Below are 24,806 nucleotides of genomic sequence, written 5' to 3'. Positions count from 1 at the left end.
CACTGACCCAACAGGACTGGACCCACGGACCCAACAGGACTGGACCCACTGACCCAACAGGACTGGACCCACTGACCCAACAGGACTGGACCCACGGACCCAACAGGACTGGACCCACTGACCCAACAGGACTGGACCCACAGACCCAACAGGACTGGACCCACGGACCCAACAGGACTGGACCCACGGACCCAACAGGACTGGACCCACTGACCCAACAGGACTGGACCCACGGACCCAACAGGACTGGACCCACTGACCCAACAGGACTGGACCCACTGACCCACCGGGACTGGACCCACTGACCCAACAGGACTGACAAGACTGGACCCACTGACCCAACAGGACTGGACCCACAGACCCAACAGGATTGGACCCACGGACCCAACAGGACTGGGCCCACAGACCCAACAGGACTGGACCCACAAACCCAACAGGACTGGACCCACAAACCCACCAGGACTGGACCCACGGACCCAACAGGACTGGACCCATGGACCCAACAGGACTGGACCCACGGACCCAACAGGACTGGACCCACAAACCCACCAGGACTGGACCCACGGACCCAACTGGACTGGACCCATGGACCCAACAGGACTGGACCCATGGACCCAACAGGACTGGACCCACGGACCCAACAGGACTGGACCCACGGACTCACCGGGAGTGGACCCACGGATCCACCGGGACTGGACCCAAGGACCCACCAAGACTGGACCCACAAACCCACCAAGACTGGACCCACAAACCCACCTGTTGACCCATGGACCCACCCGCTGACCCAGAGACCCACCAGCTGACCTATGGACCCACCCGCTGGCCCACAGACACCACCCACTGACCCATGGACCCACCCGCTGACGTATGGACCCACCCGCTGACCCACGGACCCACCCGCTGACCCAGAGACCCACCCGCTGGCCCACAGACACCACCCACTGACCCATGGACCCACCCGCTGACCCATGGACCTACCCGCTGACCCAAGGACCCACCCGCTGACCCAGAGACTCACCCGCTGGCCCACAGACACCACCCACTGACCCACGGACCCACCCGTTGACCCACAGACACCACCCACTGACCCACGGACCCACCCGTTGACCCACAGACCCACCCGCTGACCCACGGACCCACCCGCTGACCCACAGACCCACCCACTGACCCGCTGACCCACGGACCCACCCGCTGACCCACAGACCCACCCGCTGACCCGCTGACCCACGGACCCACCCGCTGACCCACGGACCCACCCGCTGACCCACAGACCCACCCGCTGACCCCCAGGTGGATGTGTTCCAGTACCTGTGGCTGGTTGGTGGAGTTGAGGATCAGGGCCCACAGGTCGGCCCGCAGCTCGGTGGGGCAGCCCTGCCTGCTGTACTGCTGCGCCGCTGCACTGTCCTGCTCCGACACCACTGGAAACACACAGACCACAGGACATGTATGATTCTGTCCGGTACAGGGGTGCAGCTGTGTAGAGAAGCACAGGATGGAGGCTGATGTCACGTCACTCCCCAGCTCTGGAACTCCCTCCCACCTTCCGTCCGTTACTGTGACTCTCTCCCCACATTCAAATCCAGACTCAAAACTCACCTTTTCAGAGTAGCCTACCCACCATGAATTCTACTCTCCATTTTACATCTTCATTTCTATCTATCGTAATTATTCTTTTCTATATTGTTTATTTCTTTGTATTTTATGCATTGTCTGTTTTATCTTGTTGCACAGTGTCCTTGGGTGTCTTGAAAGGCGCTTAGAAATAACATTTATTATTATCATTATTATTATTTAGCACAGGGGTCTCAAACATGTGTCCCAGGAGCCGAATGTATCCCACCAAAGGTTCCAATCCGGCCCGTGGAATGAATTTGTAAAGTGCAAAAATTCCACAGTCAAGGCTGTGGAACTCATTTTAGTTCAGGTTCCACATACAGACCAATCTGATCTACAGTCAAATAATAACAGCAGAAGAACCTATAAAAAACAATGACTATATTTTCTTCTCGGTTTGATGTGAAAAAAATAATATTACATTATGCCGATAAATAATAGCAACTAAAATTTTTTTGTCTTTGTTTTAGTGTAAAGAATAACATCAAATTATGAAAACATTTACATTTACAAACTATCCTGTAACAATAAAATGTGAATAACCTGAACAAATATGAACAACCTGAAATGTCTAAAGAAAATTAAGCACAAGTTTAACAATTCTCTGCCTGTTCCTCAGTGTTTAGTGTCTTTGTAGATCTGATCCATAATGCACATGTAGAAATGATAAGTTGAGGCAGAATTTTGTTAAAATTGCACTGATTTTTCTTACAAAATGTCACTTTTTTCAGGTTATTCACATCTTTTTTGTTTGGATAGTTTATAAAAGTAAGTAAGTAGGTTTTTTTGTGTTAAAACAGAGACAAAAATTTGGAGTTGTCATTATTTAAAGGTTATTCTGTTATTATTTTACTGGTCCGGCCCACTGGAGATTAAATCGGGCTGAATTTGGCCCCTGAAAGAGGCACCTGGAGGTCAAATCACTGGTGTAAAAGCCTGTTTCCACTGATCTGAGGGCCTGAAATATTCTTTAACTGGAGCAGAATTATTAAACAGGTTTATATGTTGATGAAGTTGCTTTGAAGGTAAAACCACAGGTCGAACACCTTCAGTTATGATGTTTTACTCTGAAATATGGTTCAATAACCCTCTGGATTTTCAAGATCAATACCAATGCGTTAAATTTTTTACTTTTACGTGACCTTATCTGGTTAATTACAGCAAAACAGCTGCAATTCATGGCCTTGAATAGATGTTTTTTTTGTCTGCATCCTCTTTAAACACGATAATTGTCATTTTCTTCAAACATAAAACGATTAGAACTCTAAAAAAAGATCCAAACAGCGGCGGCAGCAGCAGCCTGTGTTCAGTTTCCTTCTATTCCTCTGAAAATGCATCAACATTAAAATCATAACACAGACGTTCCCATCGCAGGCATTATTAAATAATGGTCCTAAAAACACTCACAGACGTGAAGCCTCCCCCATGTCCATGCGACTCTAAATCTGTGTTGTGACAGAAGCCAAAAACAGCCAGCGTTGCCTTCAGGTGGCGTCCAGTCATAACATAAACCAACACACTCCTCGCCTCTTAAATTTCCTATTTGAGTGCACTTAACACTGGGCCTGGACCAGAAGAGGCTGGAACAGTGGCTGTGTGTATAGAACCCAGCCTGTGTTTTCACCACTCCTGTCCATTCATGTGTGATTTGTGTTGATAATAAGGCGCCTGTTTACACTGGATTCATAGGAAAGGAATGAGTTAAGGGTTGAAGAGTGATTAAAGCACCTGAAGGAGGGTTCGACCGGGGTTAAGGACGGACGCCAAACGTCCCTCAGATGACGCTGAAGTTTACATTTACCTTAGATAAATATATCAGAGACGACAGGCATACGCATGGAATCATTATCAGCAGAAAGTCACCACTGACTTATTTAAGAGCTTCGAATACAGATGAACCTGGCGGTACCACTTTCATTTGTTCTAGAAACGTAATTAATCCATTCCAGCCCCCAGAAACCACCCAAAAACACCCCAAAACGACAAAAACTACCCAGAAACAACCCCAAAACCACCCAAACACTGCCCAAAAACAACCAAAAAAACCATCCAAAAACACCCCAAAAAAATCCAAAACCAACCCAAACCACACCCAAAAACAACCCCAAAAAACCACCCAAACACCACCCAAAAACCATAGAAAAAGCACCTAAAAGCACCCCAAAACAACCCAAAAACAACCCAACCCAAACCACTCCCCCCCCCCAAAAGAAAAACACCCAAACAACACCCAAAAACCATCGAAATACAACCCCAAACCACCCAAAAACAAACCAAAAAAACAACCCCAAAACCATACCCAAAGACACCCCAAAACAATCCAAAAACCACCCCCAAAAAAACACACAAACACCATCCAAAAACAACCAAAAAACACCCCAGTGTTTGTCAGGTGGAGTGTGTGATGTCAGGTGAAAACAGCCACCGTCTATGGAAGGAAAAGTCCACTTGGTTGGGCTGTGGTTTACTATGATAACTGTCATTTTCTTCAAATATAAAATGGTTAGAACTGTTAAAAGGCGCAGCGTGTAAAAAGCTAAAGGCAGATTAAGGCCTGATCAGGACGGTATGAGGAGGTTAACTGCATTTAGTCGAGGTGTGTGTGAACATCCACCCTCCATTATATGATAATTAAACGTATTCTGTGTCTGTTTCATGTGTCTGTTTAGTCCCTGATGGACAGTGGATATAAATACTCTGACGTCCAAAGACTCTTTAATGTAAAAATAGAAACTCTTTAAAAAGTGGTAAAAACATAAAAACGTGTCCTGAAATGATAATAGAGAAGAAGAGGAATCTCACAACCCATAGATAATCAGGAAAAGAGGAATGAACCCAAACTGTTCTTACCTTTTTTTCCAACCTGAATGTACTCGCTCTCGAACAAATCTGCACAGAAACAGAAAAACACAGCATCAGTCTTCTGCTTTTTCCATGTAATTCTATCAGAGTGATTTACAAACACAGATGAGCTGGATACGCAACTATTTAAAGGCCAAACAGCAGACGGCAACACTGTCAATACCAGGCCTCAACACAGATAGTGTCTGAGGAAAACCAGGCGTCCACGGAGACAGAACCAGGTCCAAACGTGGACACTGTTTATGCACCGCTACAAAAAAAACCAGGCGTCCACGGAGACAGAACCAGGTCCAAATGTGGACACTGTTTATGCACTGTAACAAAAAAAAACAGGCATCCACGGAGACAGAACCAGGTCCAAACGTGGACACTGTTTATGCACCGCTACAAAAAAAAAACAGGCATCCACGTAGACAGAACCAGGTCCAAACGTGGACACTGTTTATGCACCGCTACAAAAAAAAAACAGGCGTCCACGTAGACAGAACCAGGTCCAAACGTGGACACTGTGTTTATGCACTGTTCCAAAAATAACAGGCGTCCACGGAGACAGAACCAGGTCCAAACGTGGACACTGTTTATGCACTGTAACAAAAAAAAACAGGCATCCACGGAGACAGAACCAGGTCCAAACGTGGACACTGTTTATGCACCGCTACAAAAAAAAAACAGGCGTCCACGTAGACAGAACCAGGTCCAAACGTGGACACTGTTTATGCACCGCTACAAAAAAAAAAACAGGCGTCCACGTAGACAGAACCAGGTCCAAACGTGGACACTGTGTTTATGCACTGTTCCAAAAATAACAGGCGTCCACGGAGACAGAACCAGGTCCAAACGTGGACACTGTTTATGCACTGTAACAAAAAAAAACAGGCGTCCACGAAGACAGAACTAGGTCCAAACGTGGACACTGTTTATGCACTGTTCCAAAAATAACAGGCGTCCACGAAGACAGAACCAGGTCCAAACGTGGACACTGTTTATGCACCGCTACAAAAAAAAAACAGGCGTCCACGGAGACAGAACCAGGTCCAAACGTGGACACTGTTTATGCACTGTTCCAAAAATAACAGGCGTCCACGAAGACAGAACCAGGTCCAAACGTGGACACTGTTTATGCACCGCTACAAAAAAAAAACAGGCGTCCACGGAGACAGAACCAGGTCCAAACGTGGACACTGTTTATGCACTGTTACAAAAATAACAGGCGTCCACGGAGACAGAACCAGGTCCAAACGTGGACACTGTGTTTATGCACTGTTCCAAAAATAACAGGCGTCCACGAAGACAGAACTAGGTCCAAACGTGGACACTGTTTATGCACTGTTACAAAAATAACAGGCGTCCACGGAGACAGAACCAGGTCCAAACGTGGACACTGTTTATGCACTGTTCCAAAAATAACAGGCATCCACAGAGACAGAACCAGGTCCAAACGTGGACACTGTTTATGCACTGTAACAAAAAAAAACAGGCGTCCACGAAGACAGAACCAGGTCCAAACGTGGACACTGTTTATGCACCGCTACAAAAAAAAAACAGGCGTCCACGTAGACAGAACCAGGTCCAAACGTGGACGCTGTGTTTATGCACCGTTACAAAAAAACAGAGCCAAAAACAACCCATAAACCACCAAAAGCAACGCAAAACCCACCTATAAACAACCCAAAAAACACCAAAACCACCTATAAATCACCTAAAACCACCAAAATCACCCAAAACCACCAAATTCACCCATAAACCACCCAAAAACCACCCATAAACCACCCAAAAACCACCCATAAACCATCCATAAACAACCCAAAAACCACCAATACCACCCAAAAACCACCAAAATCACCCATAAACCACCCAAAACCACCTATAAACCACCCAAAAATCACCCATAAACCACCCAGTTCCACCAAATTCACCCATAAACCACCCCAAACCACCAAAACCACCCATAAACCCTCCAAAACCACCAAAATCACCCATAAACCACCCAAAAACCTCTCAAAACCACCTATAAACCACCCAAAAACCACCAAAATCACCCATAAACCACCCAAAACCACCCATAAACCACCCAAAAATCACCCATAAACCACCCCAAACCACCAAAATCACCCATAAACCACCCAAAAACCTCTCAAAACCACCTATAAACCACCCAAAAACCACCAAATCACCCATAAACCACCCAAAACCACCCATAAACCACCCAAAAACCACCCCAAACCACCAAAATCACCCATAAACCACCCAAAAACCTCTCAAAACCACCTATAAACCACCCAAAAACCACCTATAAACCACCCAAAAACCACCCATAAAACACCCAAAACCACCCAAAAACGTGGGTGTCCATGGACACCAATCCAGCCCATACATGGACATTGTGTTTATGTACCATTACAGACCACATTCACGTTCCTCAAACATCACCATAATAGTCTGAGTGAGTTCAAAGGTCGGTCTGAGTCGACATTGTTCAATAAGATCCAAAACCTCTTTAAGAGATGACAGAAAACTAATGGAATGGGTCGTTAGGGGCGGGGCTACCTGGATGGACATGGGCGTGGTCATCAATTCCCAGCTGCCCTGTCGCCATGTTCAGCTCTGAGTACGCCCGCCTCTGAGAGAGTAAACCACAAATGGAAATCAGAACCAAAATACTACAAAAACAACAGGAAACCAGGGTCTGTTATTAAAAATACGATGAAATACTACAAAAAACAAAAGGAAAACAAGGCCTGTTACTAAAAATACAATGAAATACTACAAAAAACAAAAGGAAAACAAGGCCTGTTACTAAAAATACAATGAAATACTACAAAAAACAAAAGGAAAACAAGGCCTGTTACTAAAAATACAATGAAATACTACAAAAAACAAAAGGAAAACAAGGCCTGTTACTAAAAATACAATGAAATACTACAAAAATAGCAGAAAAACAGACTCTTATTAAAAATACTACAAAAATAACAGGAAAATCCTGTCAGTGCTTACAAACACTAACACTAATTATGGACTTATTTTGTAAATGATTATATTATATAATAATATATAATTATATATTTCTACTGTTATGTTGATGTAATTTCTGTCTCAGTCACATAAACTCGGTCTAGTCTCTGGACCCAGACCAAGACCCGGTCCTGGACCCAGATCCAGACCCGGATCCAGACCCATCCCCGGTCCCGGTGGTCCCGGTCCTACCAGCTGGGGGACGTCCCTGACGTTGAGGGGGATCTGGATCAGCCCCCAGTGGCTCCGGACGCTGACCTCCTCACTGCTGTCGTGGTTCGGGTTCCGTAAACTGATCAGAACCTGGAAAAGAAACAACGAGGTCTGATGAGTTAAAGAAAAGTGAAACTAGTAGAAAAAACAGACAGTCCTGATCTGAAACGCAGATAAATGTTGTGTTTGATGTTTGTCCTGTTCTGACCCTGAAGATGAGACCAGGACTGTTTTCATCCTGTTCAATAGAACATTTAACCTGTTTTCAACATCAGACACCATCAGAGTTTATTTTATCTTCTTACATCTTTTACATCATTGTCTTGATCTCTTTGTCTCTGTGAGTTTGGAGTTTTTAATTTATTCATAACTCATCCAAAGTCACTTTGTGTTCAATGTAGTCAAATCATTTTGTCACAGAACTCACTTCACCCAAACCAGGGTCTTTTCCTAAACCAAACTAAAAACTGAAGGTTCAATAGTAGGATTAGTGGTTACAAAAGGCACAAATAGAGAAAAGACTTATTTATTAATGACATTTATCATTATTACTACTTTATTACTTATTACTACTAGTACTTTCTACTGTGCCATTACCTGTTCTTCAATACTGATTTTATTACTATTACTTTAGTCTTTTTTTTTTTGTAATATTTCTTATATGTTTACATTCAGTGTTCTGTTACTGGAACCTTAATTTCAATCAAATTCAATCTAATCTAAAACATACTACAAAAAAAACAACAACAGGAAAACACTGCAATTCATTTCAATAAATGATTGATCAATTTGATAAGCTTTGGTTTTTTTTATACCTATATCTGTTTAGTGACATATACCCATGGGTGTAGGTGTGGGTGCAGGTGTGGGTGTGCGTATAGGTGTAGGTGTGGGTGTGGGTGTCAGTGTAGGTGCAGGTGTGGGTGTAGGTGCAAGTGCAGGTGTAGGTGTGGGTGTGGGTGCGGGTGTGGGTGTAGGTGCAGGTGTAGGTGCAGGTGCAGGTGTGGGTGCGGGTGTGGGTGTAGGTGTGGGTGTGGGTGCAGGTGCAGGTGTGGGTGTAGGTGCAGGTGTAGGTGTGGGTGTGGGTGCGGGTGTAGGTGCAGGTGTGGGTGTGGGTGCGGGTGTAGGTGTAGGTGTGGGTGTGGGTGCAGGTGTGGGTGCAGGTGCAGGTGCAGGTGTGGGTGCGGGTGTGGGTGTAGGTGCAGGTGCAGGTGTAGGTGTGGGTGTGGGTGCGGGTGTGGGTGTAGGTGCAGGTGTGGGTGTGGGTGCAGGTGTGGGTGCAGGTGCAGGTGTGGGTGCGGGTGTGGGTGTCAGTGTAGGTGCAGGTGTGGGTGTAGGTGCAGGTGTGGGTGTGGGTGCAGGTGCAGGTGTGGGTGCGGGTGTGGGTGTAGGTGCAGGTGTAGGTGTGGGTGTGGGTGTAGGTGCAGGTGTAGGTGTGGGTGTGGGTGTAGGTGCAGGTGCAGGTGTGGGTGCAGGTGCAGGTGTAGGTGTGGGTGTGGGTGTGGGTGTAGGTGTGGGTGTGGGTGCAGGTGTAGGTGTGGGTGTGGGTGTAGGTGTGGGTGTGGGTGCAGGTGTGGGTATAGGTGCAGGTGCAGGTGTGGGTGTGGGTGTAGGTGTAGGTGTGGGTGTGGGTGCAGGTGTGGGTATAGGTGCAGGTGCAGGTGTGGGTGCAGGTGCAGGTGTAGGTGTGGGTGTGGGTGCAGGTGTGGGTGTGGGTGCAGGTGTGGGTGTGGGTGTAGGTGCAGGTGCAGGTGTAGGTGTTTTTCTGAGGTCAGCAGACTCCTCTTACCTCCAGGAAGTCTTTGGGGGCATAAACGGGTCTGAATCGACTCAAATCTGCAGCGACAAACACAAGAGCCTCAATGAATCTCAATAATCTGTGAGTTAATGGCGGCACTTCCAGTCGTCCTCGGACACGTATACACATCCGACGGTGTTTACGTAGGACGTAGACTACACACACACACACACACACACACACACACACACACACTCCATCACCTGCACTCTGACACTTCAGCTCCACTCAGTCACTTATACAGGGAACTTCCATCTAAAGGGCTGCGGCTGTAAATTCGACGGCGGCGGTGGCAGCGGCGTCCCCGTGAGGAGGTCACGCCGAGGTTTGGATGGAAGGAAGGGGCGCTGTGGTTATTATGGTCTGGACAGCCTCCACCTTCACAGTCCACAGTGTTTATACCCAGGGAACGGGACACAGGCCTGAATGTTGTGATATGCCTCGGCTACGACGGCGCTGTTTGGTTACCACGGTTACCGTCTGAACCGGAGGGTAGGGTCAGTTCTATGCCAGGATCCAGACCCAGACGGAACCCAGTGACTCGGACCGGGTTCTGGCTCTGAGTCCGGAAAGCGGCAGCTGTCGTCTCAGATGTAAAAATAAGACCGAGTGGAACTGAATTCATCGCAGATAAAATCTACAACAAACACTGAGAGGAAAAGCAAAGCAGAGCCGCAGCTGAACGGCAGACTTTACAGTGGGCATTTCTTTAACCCTACGGTGTCCAGGGCAGCGGATTATACACACTTTGACCTCCATGTCATTAAAGGTCAGTATTTTTCACAATTTGTTTTAGGTCAGAATTTAAAAGTTGTTCATTTTTGCATGATTTTTAAATTTGGACGCATCCACTAAAATCAGCAGATTGTAAATAATGTTAAATTCCTACATTAACACCCTTCTACCAAGTGAGTACAAAATGCACACTAGACGCTTTTCCATTGGACATCTGCGCAAAACTTTACCAATATTTACTAAATGCTAAAAAAAAACAGAAGTGCGTAATGTCGGTTTTTCCATTAAATCACAAATGCGATGATTTGTTTATTTATTATCGCGAGATGGCAAGCGAGGTCATTCCATAAACATGTCAGCAAACGTACATATCCTGCTGATTTACACATATATTCATTACTATTGTATATTACCCCTCTATCCCGTACTGAATTTAAAAAGGATTTGGTTTCCTGGTGTTTCTTTTAAAACTCTTCTTCTTTTGTTGTAACGTCTGTCAACAAATACACAACAAATACACTACAATACACTAAAGTACACTTAAAAAGCACTAAAAATAGAGTAAAATGCACAAAAATACACTAAAAATATACTTAAAGGCACAAAAATACACTAAAATGCACTACAATAGAGTAAAATGCACTAAAAATACACTAAAATGCACTAAAAAAAATTACACTAAAACGCACTAACCAATATACTGAAATACAACCACAAATAGAGTAAAATGCACTAAAAATACACAAAAATGTACTAACAAATACACTATAATACAATAAAGTACACATAAAAAGCACTAAAAATAGAGTAAAATGCCCTGAAAATACTCTAAAATGCACTAAAATGGAGTAAAATTGAGTGAAATGCACTGAAAATGGACTAAAATGCACTGAAAATGCACTAAAATAGAGTAAAATGCACTGAAAATACACTAAAATGTACTTACAGAGTAAAATGCACTAAAAAATACACTAAAATTGAGTAAAATGCACTATAAATGCACAAGAGTAAAATGCACTAAAAATACACCAAAATGCACTATAAATCCACTAAAATGCACTAAAATAGAGTAAAATGCACTAAAAATGCACTAAAATACACTAAAATAGAGTAAAATGCACTAAAATACAGTCACAGAAAAAATTATTCGACCACCCCTTGTTTTCCTAAATTTAACTCCAAATTAGTTTTTTTCCGTGACTGTATCTCTAGTTCCCTTCATGTTGTCGACTGTTGTTCTGCTTCGACTAAAACCTGGTTCTGGTCTGATCTGATCTGGGTCTCATCCTTTGACTAAAACCTGGTTCTGGTTCTGGTCTGATCTGATCTGGGTCTCATCCTTTGACTAAAACCTGGTTCTGGTTCTGGTCTGATCTGATCTGGGTCTCATCCTTTGACTAAAACCTGGTTCTGGTTCTGGTCAGATCTGAGTCTCATCCTTTGACTAAAACCTGGTTCTGGTTCTGGTTCTGGTCAGATCCGAGTCCCAGCTCTTCGACTAAAACCTGGTTCTGGTTTGATCTGAGTCTCATCCTTTGACTAAAACCTGGTTCTGGTTCTGGTTCTGGTCAGATCTGAGTCTCATCCTTTGACTAAAACCTGGTTCTGGTTCTGGTTCTGGTCAGATCTGAGTCCCAGCTCCAGTTTTCTAATGGTCTGTGTGACTGGTGCATCCTGGTCTCACACCTGGTTCGTCTGTTCCCATCTCGTTCCATTTGTTGGTCAGTTCCTTCTGCTCCAGCGTCGGCCTCTGAGGAGCAGAAGAAAAAAAAACAGCATTTCAACAAACAAACAAACAAACAAATGTCATAAAACTAGAACAGAACCAGGGAAACGTCACATCCATCAAACAAATACGTAAATGAACCCAGACCAGATGATGACGCCGATACCGTTTATGTATGAGGCTGTTCTGATGGAAACTAAGGGTGCACCAGTACCAGTCTCTGGGATAAAAACCAGGATAAGAACATACAATTTTAAAATTAGAAGTCACAATAATAATAAATAGAGCAAAGAAATCGGATAAATGAGTGAAATAAGTAAATAAATAAAGTGCAGTGTCACTATTTCTTCTTGAGCTCAGTGACGGCGACAGGACCAGAGCTGTTTTTCTAAACGCTGTGTCCTGCACCTGGGACTAAGAACCTCCGTCCAGAGGAAAGGAGCTGGAATTCACTGTGTAAAGGATGGGAGTCATTAAGAACTGATGGAGCCGTCCTCTGGACCTGTTTAGTGTACAGGGAGGCGGGACAAGACCGGGACTCACCAATCATTTTGACGAATACCCTTTGTTAAACATCGTCCTAATTAAATAATGTGATTTCGACTTAAAATCGGTTCATGGTGCAGCCCTAACAGGAGCAGAAACCACACAGATGAACCGGAGTCCTTCCACCCGGTGCATGAGTTCCTGTTACTGCTGGTGTGCAGCTTGTGTTGTGAACTGTTGGTCTGTGGGTGTTGCTTTCAGGGCATGTGCGTTGGGTGGGTTCTACCGCCACCGCCGCCGCTGCGATTTACAGTGTTTGCTTTACCCGTCGAGCCAGAGGAACTCCCAGCTCCGAGCTCATGCTGTTGAGGCTTTTGAGGACACGCTTCTCCCAGCTGGCCTGTGTGGAAGAGAACACGCCACACGCACACGCCTGCCGTTAAAAAATACAGAAGCCATAAAAAAAAACGGGGGCGTTTGATGCGTCTGGGAGGTGGAGGAGGCGGAGTGACGGAGATGAGGGTGGACACACTGACCTGAGCCTTTCGCATGTAGGCCAGCGGTTCTTTGAGATGTTCTGGAGGAGCCGCCGGGTGGCTGGGGGGCAGCTGGCTGCAAAACACCACAGTGGGGGGGGGGGGTTACAGCTACAGTCCAAACAAGAGGCTTTAATACAAGGAATTACAGAAAAACACCAACTGACACCAGCTCAGTACAGGATCCTGAAGGTTTAAAGGTGTCAAACATGAGGCCCGTGGACCAAAACCAGCCCCAAAAACAGTCCAATCTGGGCCAGGGGGTGAATATGTGAAAAATGACACTGAAGATTTTCATCATTTTAGTTCAGGTTCACACTCAGCCCAGTTGGATCTGAAGTGGGTCAAACCACGTCTAAGAAACAAGAATATAAAGACTGGACTGAGTTTCAGTGGATGAAGGTCATGTGGTCTGTTGAGTCCAGACTGGCCCTGTTCCACAGAAATGGATGCATTGAAACTAGAGTCAAACCAGACTAAAAGATGGTTTAGACAGAGAAGAATTTGATAAAACTAGCATAACATACAGTAAAACTAAACTACAAGATGATTAAAATGGAATAAAATTTGACAAAACTAGACTAAAAGATGGTCAAACCAAAATAACCAATGGTTAAAACAGATTTAAAAATGATAAACTAGACAAAAGTGTAACAAAATCACACTAAAAGTTGGTTTAAACAGAGCAGAATTTGATAAAAACCAGTATAAAAGACAGTAAATCTAAATTACAAGGTGGTTAAGATGGACTACAATTTGATAAAAACTATTCTAAAAGAAGGTAAAACCAAAATATTCAATGGTTAAAACAGATTTAAAGATGATCAGCTGGACTAAAATAGAGTAAAACCAGACTAAAAGATGCTTTAACAGAGTAAAAGATGGTAAAACCAGTATAAAAGACAGTAAAACTAAACTACAAGGTGGTTAAAATGGACTAAAATTTGATAAAAACTATTCTAAAAGAAGGTAAAGCCAAAATAATCAATGGTTAAAACAGATTTTTAGATGGCTAAACTAGACTAAAGTATAATAAAACCAAACTAAAAGGTGGTTTAAACACAGTAGAAGTTGGTAGAAGTAATTACATTATGAAAATGTTTACATCCACAAACCATCCTTTAAAAATGTCAATAACATGAACCTGATTAAAGATTAAAGCTGCACGTGTGAGAAAAAACCTCCTACACAAAGACAAGTCCAAAAGATGGTCAAACCAAAATAATCAATGGTTAAACCAGATTTAAAGATGGTTTAAACAGAGCAGAAGTTGGTGAAACTAGTATAAAAGACAGTAAAACTAAAGTACGAGGTGGAAACTGTCATATTGTGTGATTCATAAATAGCCTACTTGTTGTGTTGTGACAAAAACTACATCAGACACAAAAAAGATGAAAATGATGTTTGGTAAAAAAGATCAAATATGAGAAAACAGACTGACGTGTCTAATTTTAGGAGCTTCTTTTGCCCAAATGAGTGCAACGTGGTTGTTATTCTACAAATAAATGTCATAAATGGAGCAAAATTAACACATTATTAATAATAAATGCAGCACAAACCTAGAGTAATAAAGTCTATGTTTAACATCAGAGTTTGTAGCATTGAAATGCATTAAAACAGTGAAAAACATTGAGTAGTTTTGGAAGAGTTTTATCTGAGAATGTGAACCAAATGAAAATACGCGTCTGTCCTGTCACTAATAGTGACGGCGATAAAGCTCATTATAGTTTTAACGTCTGTGGTAAAAGTACTTAATGTGACTAAACCCAGGGGTCGCATTATGGCCTCATGTCCGTCATCCTGAGGGAACATGTCGGACACATCGGATGAGTCATTAAACGACATCCGCCTCCGTCCAAACCACAACCAGAGCTGAGGCCCATGCAAACGCCGGCAGTGAGTCACAGGGAAACGTCTACAGAGTCCAACGCATCAGCCTCAAGAGGAAAAAAAAAGACCACCAACAACCAGCGCTTTACAAAGATGGACCGGTCTGTAAGTCTAATAAAGAACACAGGTCGAACAGACGGTAAAACCAGACTAAAGGATGGTTTAAACTGAGGAAAAGACGGTAAAACCGGACTAAAGGATGGTTTAAACTGAGGAAAAGACGGTAAAACCAGACTAAAGGATGGTTTAAACTGAGGAAAAGACGGTAAAACCAGACTAAAGGATGGTTTAAACTGAGGAAAAGACGGTAAAACCAGACTAAAGGATGGTTTAAACTGAGGAAAAGACAGTAAAACCAGACTAAAGGATGGTTTAAACTGAGGAAAACTTGGTAAAACCAGACTAAAGGATGGTTTAAACTGAGGAAAAGATGGTAAAACCAGACTAAAGGATGGTTTAAACTGAGGAAAAGACGGTAAAACCAGACTAAAGGATGGTTTAAACTGAGGAAAAGACGGTAAAACCAGACTAAAGGATGGTTTAAACTGAGGAAAACTTGGTAAAACCAGACTAAAGGATGGTTTAAACTGAGGAAAAGATGGTAAAACCAGACTAAAGGATGGTTTAAACTGAGGAAAAGACGGTAAAACCAGACTAAAGGATGGTTTAAACTGAGGAAAAGACGGTAAAACCAGACTAAAGGATGGTTTAAACTGAGGAAAACTTGGTAAAACCAGACTAAAGGATGGTTTAAACTGAGGAAAAGACGGTAAAACAGACTAAAGGATGGTTTAAACTGAGGAAAAGATGGTAAAACCAGACTAAAGGATGGTTTAAACTGAGGAAAAGACGGTAAAACCAGACTAAAGGATAGTTTAAACTGAGGAAAAGACGGTAAAACCAGACTAAAGGATGGTTTAAACTGAGGAAAAGACGGTAAAACCAGACTAAAGGATGGTTTAAACTGAGGAAAAGATGGTAAAACCAGACTAAAGGATGGTTTAAACTGAGGAAAAGACGGTAAAACCGGACTAAAGGATGGTTTCAACTGAGGAAAAGACGGTAAAACCGGACTAAAGGATGGTTTCAACTGAGGAAAAGACGGTAAAACCGGACTAAAGGATGGTTTCAACTGAGGAAAAGACGGTAAAACCGGACTAAAGGATGGTTTCAACTGAGGAAAAGACGGTAAAACCGGACTAAAGGATGGTTTCAACTGAGGAAAAGACGGTAAAACCGGACTAAAGGATGGTTTAAACTGAGGAAAAGACGGTAAAACCGGACTAAAGGATGGTTTAAACTGAGGAAAAGATGGTAAAACCGGACTAAAGGATGGTTTAAACTGAGGAAAACTTGGTAAAACCAGACTAAAGGATGGTTTAAACTGAGGAAAACTTGGTAAAACCAGACTAAAGGATGGTTTAAACTGAGGAAAAGACGGTAAAACCAGACTAAAGGATGGTTTAAACTGAGGAAAACTTGGTAAAACCAGACTAAAGGATGGTTTAAACTGAGGAAAAGACGGTAAAACCGGACTAAAGGATGGTTTAAACTGAGGGAAAAGACGGTAAAACCAGACTAAAGGATGGTTTAAACTGAGGAAAAGACGGTAAAACCAGACTAAAGGATGGTTTAAACTGAGGAAAAGATGGTAAAACCAGACTAAAGGATAGTTTAAACTGAGGAAAAGACGGTAAAACCAGACTAAAGGATGGTTTAAACTGAGGAAAACTTGGTAAAACCAGACTAAAGGATAATTTAAACTGAGGAAAAGACGGTAAAACCAGACTAAAGGATGGTTTAAACTGAGGAAAAGACGGTAAAACCAGACTAAAGGATAGTTTAAACTGAGGAAAACTTGGTAAAACCAGACTAAAGGATGGTTTAAACTGAGGAAAACTTGGTAAAACCAGACTAAAGGATGGTTTAAACTGAGGAAAAGACGGTAAAACCAGACTAAAGGATGGTTTAAACTGAGGAAAACTTGGTAAAACCAGACTAAAGGATGGTTTAAACTGAGGAAAAGACGGTAAAACCAGACTAAAGGATGGTTTAAACTGAGGAAAAGATGGTAAAACCAGACTAAAGGATGGTTTAAACTGAGGAAAAGACGGTAAAACCAGACTAAAGGATGGTTTAAATTGAGGAAAACTTGGTAAAACCAGACTAAAGGATGGTTTAAACTGAGGAAAAGATGGTAAAACCAGACTAAAGGATGGTTTAAATTGAGGAAAACTTGGTAAAACCAGACTAAAGGATGGTTTAAACTGAGGAAAAGATGGTAAAACCAGACTAAAGGATGGTTTAAACTGAGGAAAAGATGGTAAAACCAGACTAAAGGATGGTTTAAACTGAGGAAAAGACGGTAAAACCAGACTAAAGGATGGTTTAAACTGAGGAAAAGATGGTAAAACCAGATTAAAGGATGGTTTAAACTGAGGAAAAGATGGTAAAACCAGACTAAAGGATGGTTTAAACTGAGGAAAAGACGGTAAAACCAGACTAAAGGATGGTTTAAACTGAGGAAAACTTGGTAAAACCAGACTAAAGGATGGTTTAAACTGAGGAAAAGATGGTAAAACCAGACTAAAGGATGGTTTAAACTGAGGAAAAGACGGTAAAACCAGACTAAAGGATGGTTTAAACTGAGGAAAAGATGGTAAAACCAGACTAAAGGATGGTTTAAACTGAGGAAAACTTGGTAAAACCAGACTAAAGGATGGTTTAAACTGAGGAAAAGATGGTAAAACCAGACTAAAGGATGGTTTAAACTGAGGAAAACTTGGTAAAACCAGACTAAAGGATGGTTTAAACTGAGGAAAAGACGGTAAAACCAGACTAAAGGATGGTTTAAACTGAGGAAAAGACGGTAAAACCAGACTAAAGGATGGTTTAAACTGAGGAAAACTTGGTAAAACCAGACTAAAGGATGGTTTAAATTGAGGAAAACTTGGTAAAACCAGACTAAAGGATGGTTTAAACTGAGGAAAAGACGGTAAAACCAGACTAAAGGATGATTTAAACTGAGGAAAAGATGAGAATCTCGAGATAAGTAGAGTAAAAAACAACTTAAAAGATGGTTTAAACGGAGAAAAACCTGGTAAAAACCAGTATAAACTACAAGGTGGTTGAAATAGACAAAAATTTGGTAAAACAAGTTTAACAGATGGTAAAACCAAAATAATCAGTGGTTCAAACTGATTTTAAAATGGTTCAAACTGATTTAAGCCTAATAAAACCAAAGTAAAACATGCTTTAAACCAGGGGTGTTGAACTCCTTTTAGTTCAGGTTTCCACATTCAGCCCAATTCGATCTTGAGCGAGCCAAACCATTAAACTTATAGCATAAAAACCTATAAATAATAACTCAAAGTTTTTCTCTTCATCTTAGTACAATAAAAAACATTAAATTATGAAAATATTTACATTTACAAACTATCTTTTCACAAAAAGATGTGAATAACCAGAAAAAAAAGTAATTTCTTAAGAAAAATAAGCTAAATTTTAACAATATTCTGCCTCAACTTATCACTTGTACATGTGCAGTACACACAATGTTACACAAACATAATACTGTTGAAATTTGGAAGTTTGGAATGTGGAACTAAAATAAGAATGTCTACAATATTAAGTGCCAACTTATGAACACAACTTACAAATCGGATCTACAAATCCACAAAACATTTAATAACAGAATATTGTTCAAATTGTCCTTCATTTTCAGGTTGTTCTCATTTTATTGTCAGTGTTATTATGTAGTTATTTGACTTTAGATCACATTGGGCTGAAACCAGTTCAACACCACAGACTGTTCAGATCTTCAGTGTCATTTTTACACTCCATAAAATCATGCCGCGGGCCGGATTGGAACCTTTGGCGGGCCGGTTTTGGCCCACGGGCCGCATGTTCGACACCTGTGGTTTAAACAGACTAAAAGTTGGTAAAAACCAGTAACAAACACAAACATAACAGGCCCAAACTTGAAAACCCTCCACCTTCAGTCCACGCCAAAGTTTATGCACGTACGCATGGACAGACAGACGGACAGTGAACTGATGACAACACACTGAAGTGAAGGCCGAGGGAAAAAAAGTGAAGTACAGAGGAGAAAAGGGATGAAAATGTGATCAAAGAAATTAGATTTTAAAAATGTTTACATCTACATACATACAGATCTACATCGAGCCTCTCGATAGATAGATAGATAGATAGATAGATAGATAGATAGATAGATAGATAGATAGATAGATAGATAGATAGATAGATAGATAGATAGATAGATAGATAGATAGATAGATTCTGAAAAGAAAATCCAATTACTAACAGAGACACTGACCCAGCAGTATGACTCAGATGTCCAGCTTTCGTACAAACCCACCATTCGTAAGAATCTTTGTGACCTAACAATTAGCGCTCTTTCCTTGACAATAACAACATCTGGTCTCAGAAAATGAAAAAAAAATTTTTTTAAATGCTGGTTTTGGTCCGTTTTTCCATTTCTGTCAAGTCGTAACTTTTTTTTTTGTTTGTTATTAGAAAGAGAAAACAAAAATCAATCTGTCTTTTTTTAAAATTTGGTTTATCTGTTTTGACACTGAAAATGAAAAACTCCTTGAAATTCAATTTTACTTTTATTTTCAAGCACAAATCAAATTAACCGCCAGTTTTTCTTTTGTTTTGGAAAATAACTGAAAACCAACTGGCTTTTTGATTTTTGATTCGTACATGAATAATGAAATAACGTGTCATTTTTTCATTTTCTGATTGTGGATTCGCAATCGAATATGAAAAGAACAAAAGATAGATAGATAGATAGATAGATAGATAGATAGATAGATAGATAGATAGATAGATAGATAGATAGATAGATAGATAGATAGATAGATAGATAGATAGATAGATAGATAGATAGATAGATAGATAGATAGATTCAGTTCTTTTTAAAGTTTACGGTACATTCTGAAGGCTCCACAGTGCCACCGTTACTTCTGTCTGATGTCTCGTTGTTTCGCTGACTTCAGCCAAATCCTATCCTACTTTGCTCGTGCAAAATGTCTCCTTAGTTATTTTCAAAAGTTCCGTAAATGTGATGGTATTGATAAAGGAGGTGAAAAAAGAGGGACTGGTGCAGCGGAGGATGAAGGACAAACAAGTAACAGCGATAATGTTTATGCAGCAGTCACATGGTTCTGAACATGAAACACTACTGCCACCAAAACAAGCCAACACATGCCCCCTGTGTTTCTGACAAATCTCACCCTGCACACACACACACAAACACAAACACACACACACACGCACACACACACACACACACACACACAAATACACACAGTGGCCTAAACAGTTTGTTCTCTGTCCTAAAATAAATCATTTGGTTCATTTTCCTGTCAGTGTTTCTCTTCAGTTTGTTTCAACAGAATACCAGTTTGTCCTCTTCTTAATGTTGCACTTCATGTGGAATTTTTTTGTTGTTATTTTTCTGCAGAATGTGACCTGACAGAACTGGGATTAGATTTTTGTTGTTTGTTCAAAACTCCCTTTCAGGGAAAAGTGCAAAACTAATGTTTAAAATACATTTAGTAATATTTTATTTATTTTATTTTCTATTTGATTTATTGCAGCAGAATTATATTATTCCTGCTTTTCTATATTCGATTGTCTCCAAAACTTGGGGGAAAAATGCTAAAAAAAAATTCATAATAAATGCATTAAAAACATTTTGAGGGGTTTTCTTTCTTCCTCTACCAAACTGAAAAAAAAAACAAACCATGGCTTTCAAAACCAAAAACGTACCGAACTGAAAATTTTGTGTACCATTACAGGTCTAATACATATATATCTATTCACCTATATACACATAAATGAGGTCCAGTGTGAGTTGAGTCAGCGTTGGTCTCATGTGTCTGATGCTGACTCATCAGTGGTGGAAAACACTGAAGCAGACGTTATCGTTTCCTGTGACGCTGCCGTTCAGCTCAGACTTCTGGGTCGTCTGTGTGCTTTCAGAACCGCCCGCTGATGTAAACCTTTAATACCTGTTGATCCTCAGTCTTATTTTGTGTCTTGCGACTTCTTTACCGTGTGTTTCATGCATCAAAATCTCCAAACACAATGAAGTCGATCATTGAAAACAGTGACACCTTCGTCTGTCAGTGAATTAAATGTTCATGGACATAATAAATGTGTGTTTAGTAAATAGTAAATGTTCTTACACGTGGAGTTCTCTGTAAACTGCATTCTGGAGTCGCCTTTCCCAACCTGTGAAACAAAAACAGCAGGATGACGTGGACGCACACACTGGGTTTATGTTCAGTTAAAGACAGATTCGACTGAAAAAGACACTTTTCCTTCAGTTTTCTCTTTTTTTATATAATAACCTTTGAATTTACTCTGAGCTTCAATGAACATCTACATGATCAGTGAATTAAATATTGGAGGACACTATAAATACACAGGATAATATGAAAATAAATGGTGATAAAGGAATAAGGATGGGCTAAATGTGGGGAAAAAAGCATTTGAAAATAAAACACAATCAATGAAATGTACAAAAAATGAACAAAATAATTAAGAAAATGAACATAGAAAAGAAAATGAACTAAATTATCCATAAAATGAACCAAAAATTAAGAAAATAATAAGTAAAATTCTGATGCTAAACAAAATAATGGTGAGAAAAGGTTAAGTGCAGATAAATGTCCTGGGTGTGTTCACCTGAGGTCCTGAGGAAGGAGCGCACGTCCTCCTTCAGAGACTCCAGACGGATGTCCGGCTGATGGAGACACTCCTGGAAAGGTGGACAGCACTGTTTAAGGTGGACAGCACTGTTTAAGGTGGACAGTACTGTTTAAGGTGGACAGCACTGTTTAAGGTGGACAGCACTGTTTAAGGTGGACAGCACTGTTTAAGGTGGACAGATGTGTTTAAGGTGGACAGCACTGTTTAAGGTGGACAGTACTGTTTAAGGTGGACAGCACTGTTTAAGGTGGACAGTACTGTTTAAGGTGGACAGTACTGTTTAAGGTGGACAGTACTGTTTAAGGTGGACAGCACTGTTTAAGGTGGACAGTACTGTTTAAGGTGGACAGATGTGTTAAAGGTGGACAGATGTGTTTAAGGTGGACAGATGTGTTAAAGGTGGACAGATGTGTTAAAGGTGGACAGGTGTGTTTAAGGTGGATAGATGTGTTTAAGGTGGACAGATGTGTTAAAGGTGGACAGGTGTGTTTAAGGTGGATAGATGTGTTTAAGGTGGACAGTACTGTTTAAGGTGGACAGATGTGTTTAAGGTGGACAGCACTGTTTAAGGTGGACAGTACTGTTTAAGGTGGACAGATGTGTTTAAGGTGGACAGCACTGTTTAAGGTGGACAGCACTGTTTAAGGTGGACAGATGTGTTTAAGGTGGACAGTACTGTTTAAGGTGGACAGTACTGTTTAAGGTGGACAGATGTGTTAAAGGTGGACAGATGTGTTTAAGGTGGACAGATGTGTTAAAGGTGGACAGATGTGTTAAAGGTGGACAGGTGTGTTTAAGGTGGATAGATGTGTTTAAGGTGGACAGATGTGTTAAAGGTGGACAGGTGTGTTTAAGGTGGACAAATGTGTTAAAGGTGGACAGATGTATTTAAGGTGGACAGATGTGTTAAAGGTGGACAAATGTATTTAAGGTGGACAGATGTGTTAAAAGTGGACAGGTGCATTTAAGGTGGACGGTTGTATTTAAGGTGGACAGATGTATTTGAGGTGGGCAGGTGTATTTAAGGTGGACAGATGTATTTGAGGTGGGCAGGTGTATTTAAGGTGGACAGATGTATTCAGTGTTTCCTGTGTGTGTGGCTCAGATTGATGCAGTTGCACCGTTAGCCTGATGCTAACTCACCTTAGCTTGTCTCTCTATCTGGGAGTGTAAATGCGTCCCCTTCAGCCGCTGGACTATCTGTCCGATGGTCACACACAGCTCGGTGCCTTCGTCCATGGTTGTTTCGGTAGAATTTCCGTCCGTTTTTCCCGTAAATCCGCTCCGTTTTCCGTGTTCCGGTCGAGCCGCATCCAGCGCCGCAGTAGCAGCCTCCTGCTCCGGTTACTTAGCAACGGAGACCGTCCGGGCGCCGCGCGGGAAACAAAAGCCGGAGCTTTGGTTCCGGAGGAGACGAAGGTTCCGGAGGAGAAGGAGAGGGACTCAGTTTAAGGCGGACCGGTGTGGAAATGACAAAAAAAAAAAAAAGCAAAACTGTTTTTTATTAATTAATTTATTTAAAGCTTTTAGATAAATCTGGAAACAAAAAGGCTCTAAACCCACCAGTATTTGTTCTGATTTAGACATTGTTTTATAATAACTGTATAATCCTTCCCACTGGCAAACTTGTTATTTTCTTGTTGTATACATTTACTGTATACTTCACCTTATTGAATAAAGAGTTATTGAAAAAATAAAATAAAATAAAATAAAATAAAGACATGAGTTGATTGACTTTATCCATCTGGTCTCATGTTCGAAGTCTTTTATCCTCAGACCCAGTTATGGGTTTTCTGTCCACATTTGTGGACAAGAGTTTCACAACTTTATACAAAAAAAAAAAAAAAAAAAAAAAAACGCATAGAAAACTGTCCACCACAAAGCACAAAGGACATTCCATAAAAATTTTAAAAACTGCATCTGAAAAAACTGTTGCATCATGATGTTTCCAATACAGACACTTATTTAATAAAAAACAGAAAAAGCTGGTACTCTGCTGACATTTCCTGGGTCTCAGGAGGTTAAAACCTGTACTTCAGAGGTTCCTGAAGTGGGATATGTGTACCCCCAGGGGTACTTGAAATGTTTTTGGAAAAATACATTAAATAAGTCATCATGTACTGAATACAAAATAAAAACTGAAAATTAATGCTGAAATATAAAACACAGTGAATACATTCATTTAATAGTTTTATTGTCTGTAATCCTGTTGAAGCTTTGGTAACACTTGAAGAACATTTATATTTTAAATTATTCAAAATGAGTTCATGTGAGTAGATAAGGAATAATTTTTTGTTGATGAAAGGTTCATTTATTAATTAATTAATTTATTAATGACCATTCTATTTATTTTTCTTATCAGTGAAAGAGGGCGTTTTTCAGTTTACATTTGGCACTTAAAAAAAAATAAATAAATAATATATATATATATAGATATAGATATAGATATAGATATAGATATATAGATATATAAACATATGCATGTGAAAATGTCCTTTTTTTTTTTTAATTTACCCATACCATGATTTATATTACTGTGCCCATCCCCCCTTCTTTTGTTTTTTTGTTTTTGTTTTTTTCATTGTTAGTGGTCTTTTGTTTGTGTGTGGGAAGAGTGGGAGGGAGGGGGCTCGGTTGGTTTAAACTAAGAAAAAACAGACACTATCTAAAATGCATATATATCATTTTTCCTTTCTTGAATAACATAAATATATAAAATTTAAAAAAAAATGGAGGAATTTGTACAATTATGGGAACCTTAATGTGCACATTGTGCTATTTGGAAAATAGGGACATGTCATCCATATTAATACTGTGTTATTTTTTTTTTAATTCATGTTTTTCACGTTTTTAAAGAATAGTTTGTGGATGTAAACATTTTGATGATATAATTCACTTTTTTCACTCTGAAACACAGAAGTTGGACATTTAATTTTGACATTATTTACATTTTATCTGATGTTATTATTTGAATGATCCGGCCCACTTCAGCTCATATTAACATGACTGTGACCCCCTGCTTGTGCTTAGATCATACTGGTGTGACTGTGGAACCTGAACTCTAATGATCTGAACATCTTTAATTAAAAGACTCTAGTTTTCACCTGATGGGATCATGTCCTTCTTTGACTTTGTTTTGTTTTATTTGTATCTTGGGTGAGACTCGACTCCAAACAGGTTGAACAGGTGT

General features: G+C 41.0%; 1 protein-coding gene across 1 annotated transcript in view; it reads right to left on the bottom strand.

Moving 5' to 3' along the window:
* tbc1d19 (TBC1 domain family, member 19) overlaps positions 1 to 22,962 on the bottom strand; it is a 47,949-nt gene extending 24,987 nt beyond the window's left edge. Inside the window, exons 1-11 of the mRNA XM_030162950.1 lie at positions 22,760 to 22,962; positions 21,593 to 21,665; positions 21,091 to 21,136; positions 12,986 to 13,061; positions 12,775 to 12,849; positions 11,924 to 11,987; positions 9,494 to 9,540; positions 7,684 to 7,794; positions 7,027 to 7,099; positions 4,468 to 4,506; positions 1,309 to 1,421 (exon numbers count right to left, since the gene is read on the bottom strand). Of these exons, the coding sequence (XP_030018810.1) occupies positions 1,309 to 1,421; positions 4,468 to 4,506; positions 7,027 to 7,099; positions 7,684 to 7,794; positions 9,494 to 9,540; positions 11,924 to 11,987; positions 12,775 to 12,849; positions 12,986 to 13,061; positions 21,091 to 21,136; positions 21,593 to 21,665; positions 22,760 to 22,855 (813 nt within the window). The 5' untranslated portion in view covers positions 22,856 to 22,962. The remainder of the gene's footprint in view (positions 1 to 1,308; positions 1,422 to 4,467; positions 4,507 to 7,026; positions 7,100 to 7,683; positions 7,795 to 9,493; positions 9,541 to 11,923; positions 11,988 to 12,774; positions 12,850 to 12,985; positions 13,062 to 21,090; positions 21,137 to 21,592; positions 21,666 to 22,759) is intronic.
* Between the last annotated feature and the right edge of the window lie 1,844 nt (positions 22,963 to 24,806).

This window comes from Sphaeramia orbicularis, chromosome 18 (assembly GCF_902148855.1).
Source record: "Sphaeramia orbicularis chromosome 18, fSphaOr1.1, whole genome shotgun sequence".
In the NCBI taxonomy this organism is placed as follows: domain Eukaryota; kingdom Metazoa; phylum Chordata; class Actinopteri; order Kurtiformes; family Apogonidae; genus Sphaeramia; species Sphaeramia orbicularis.
The sequence above is the reverse complement of the archived record's forward strand: the minus strand, read 5'-3'. Positions and strand labels throughout refer to the sequence as shown.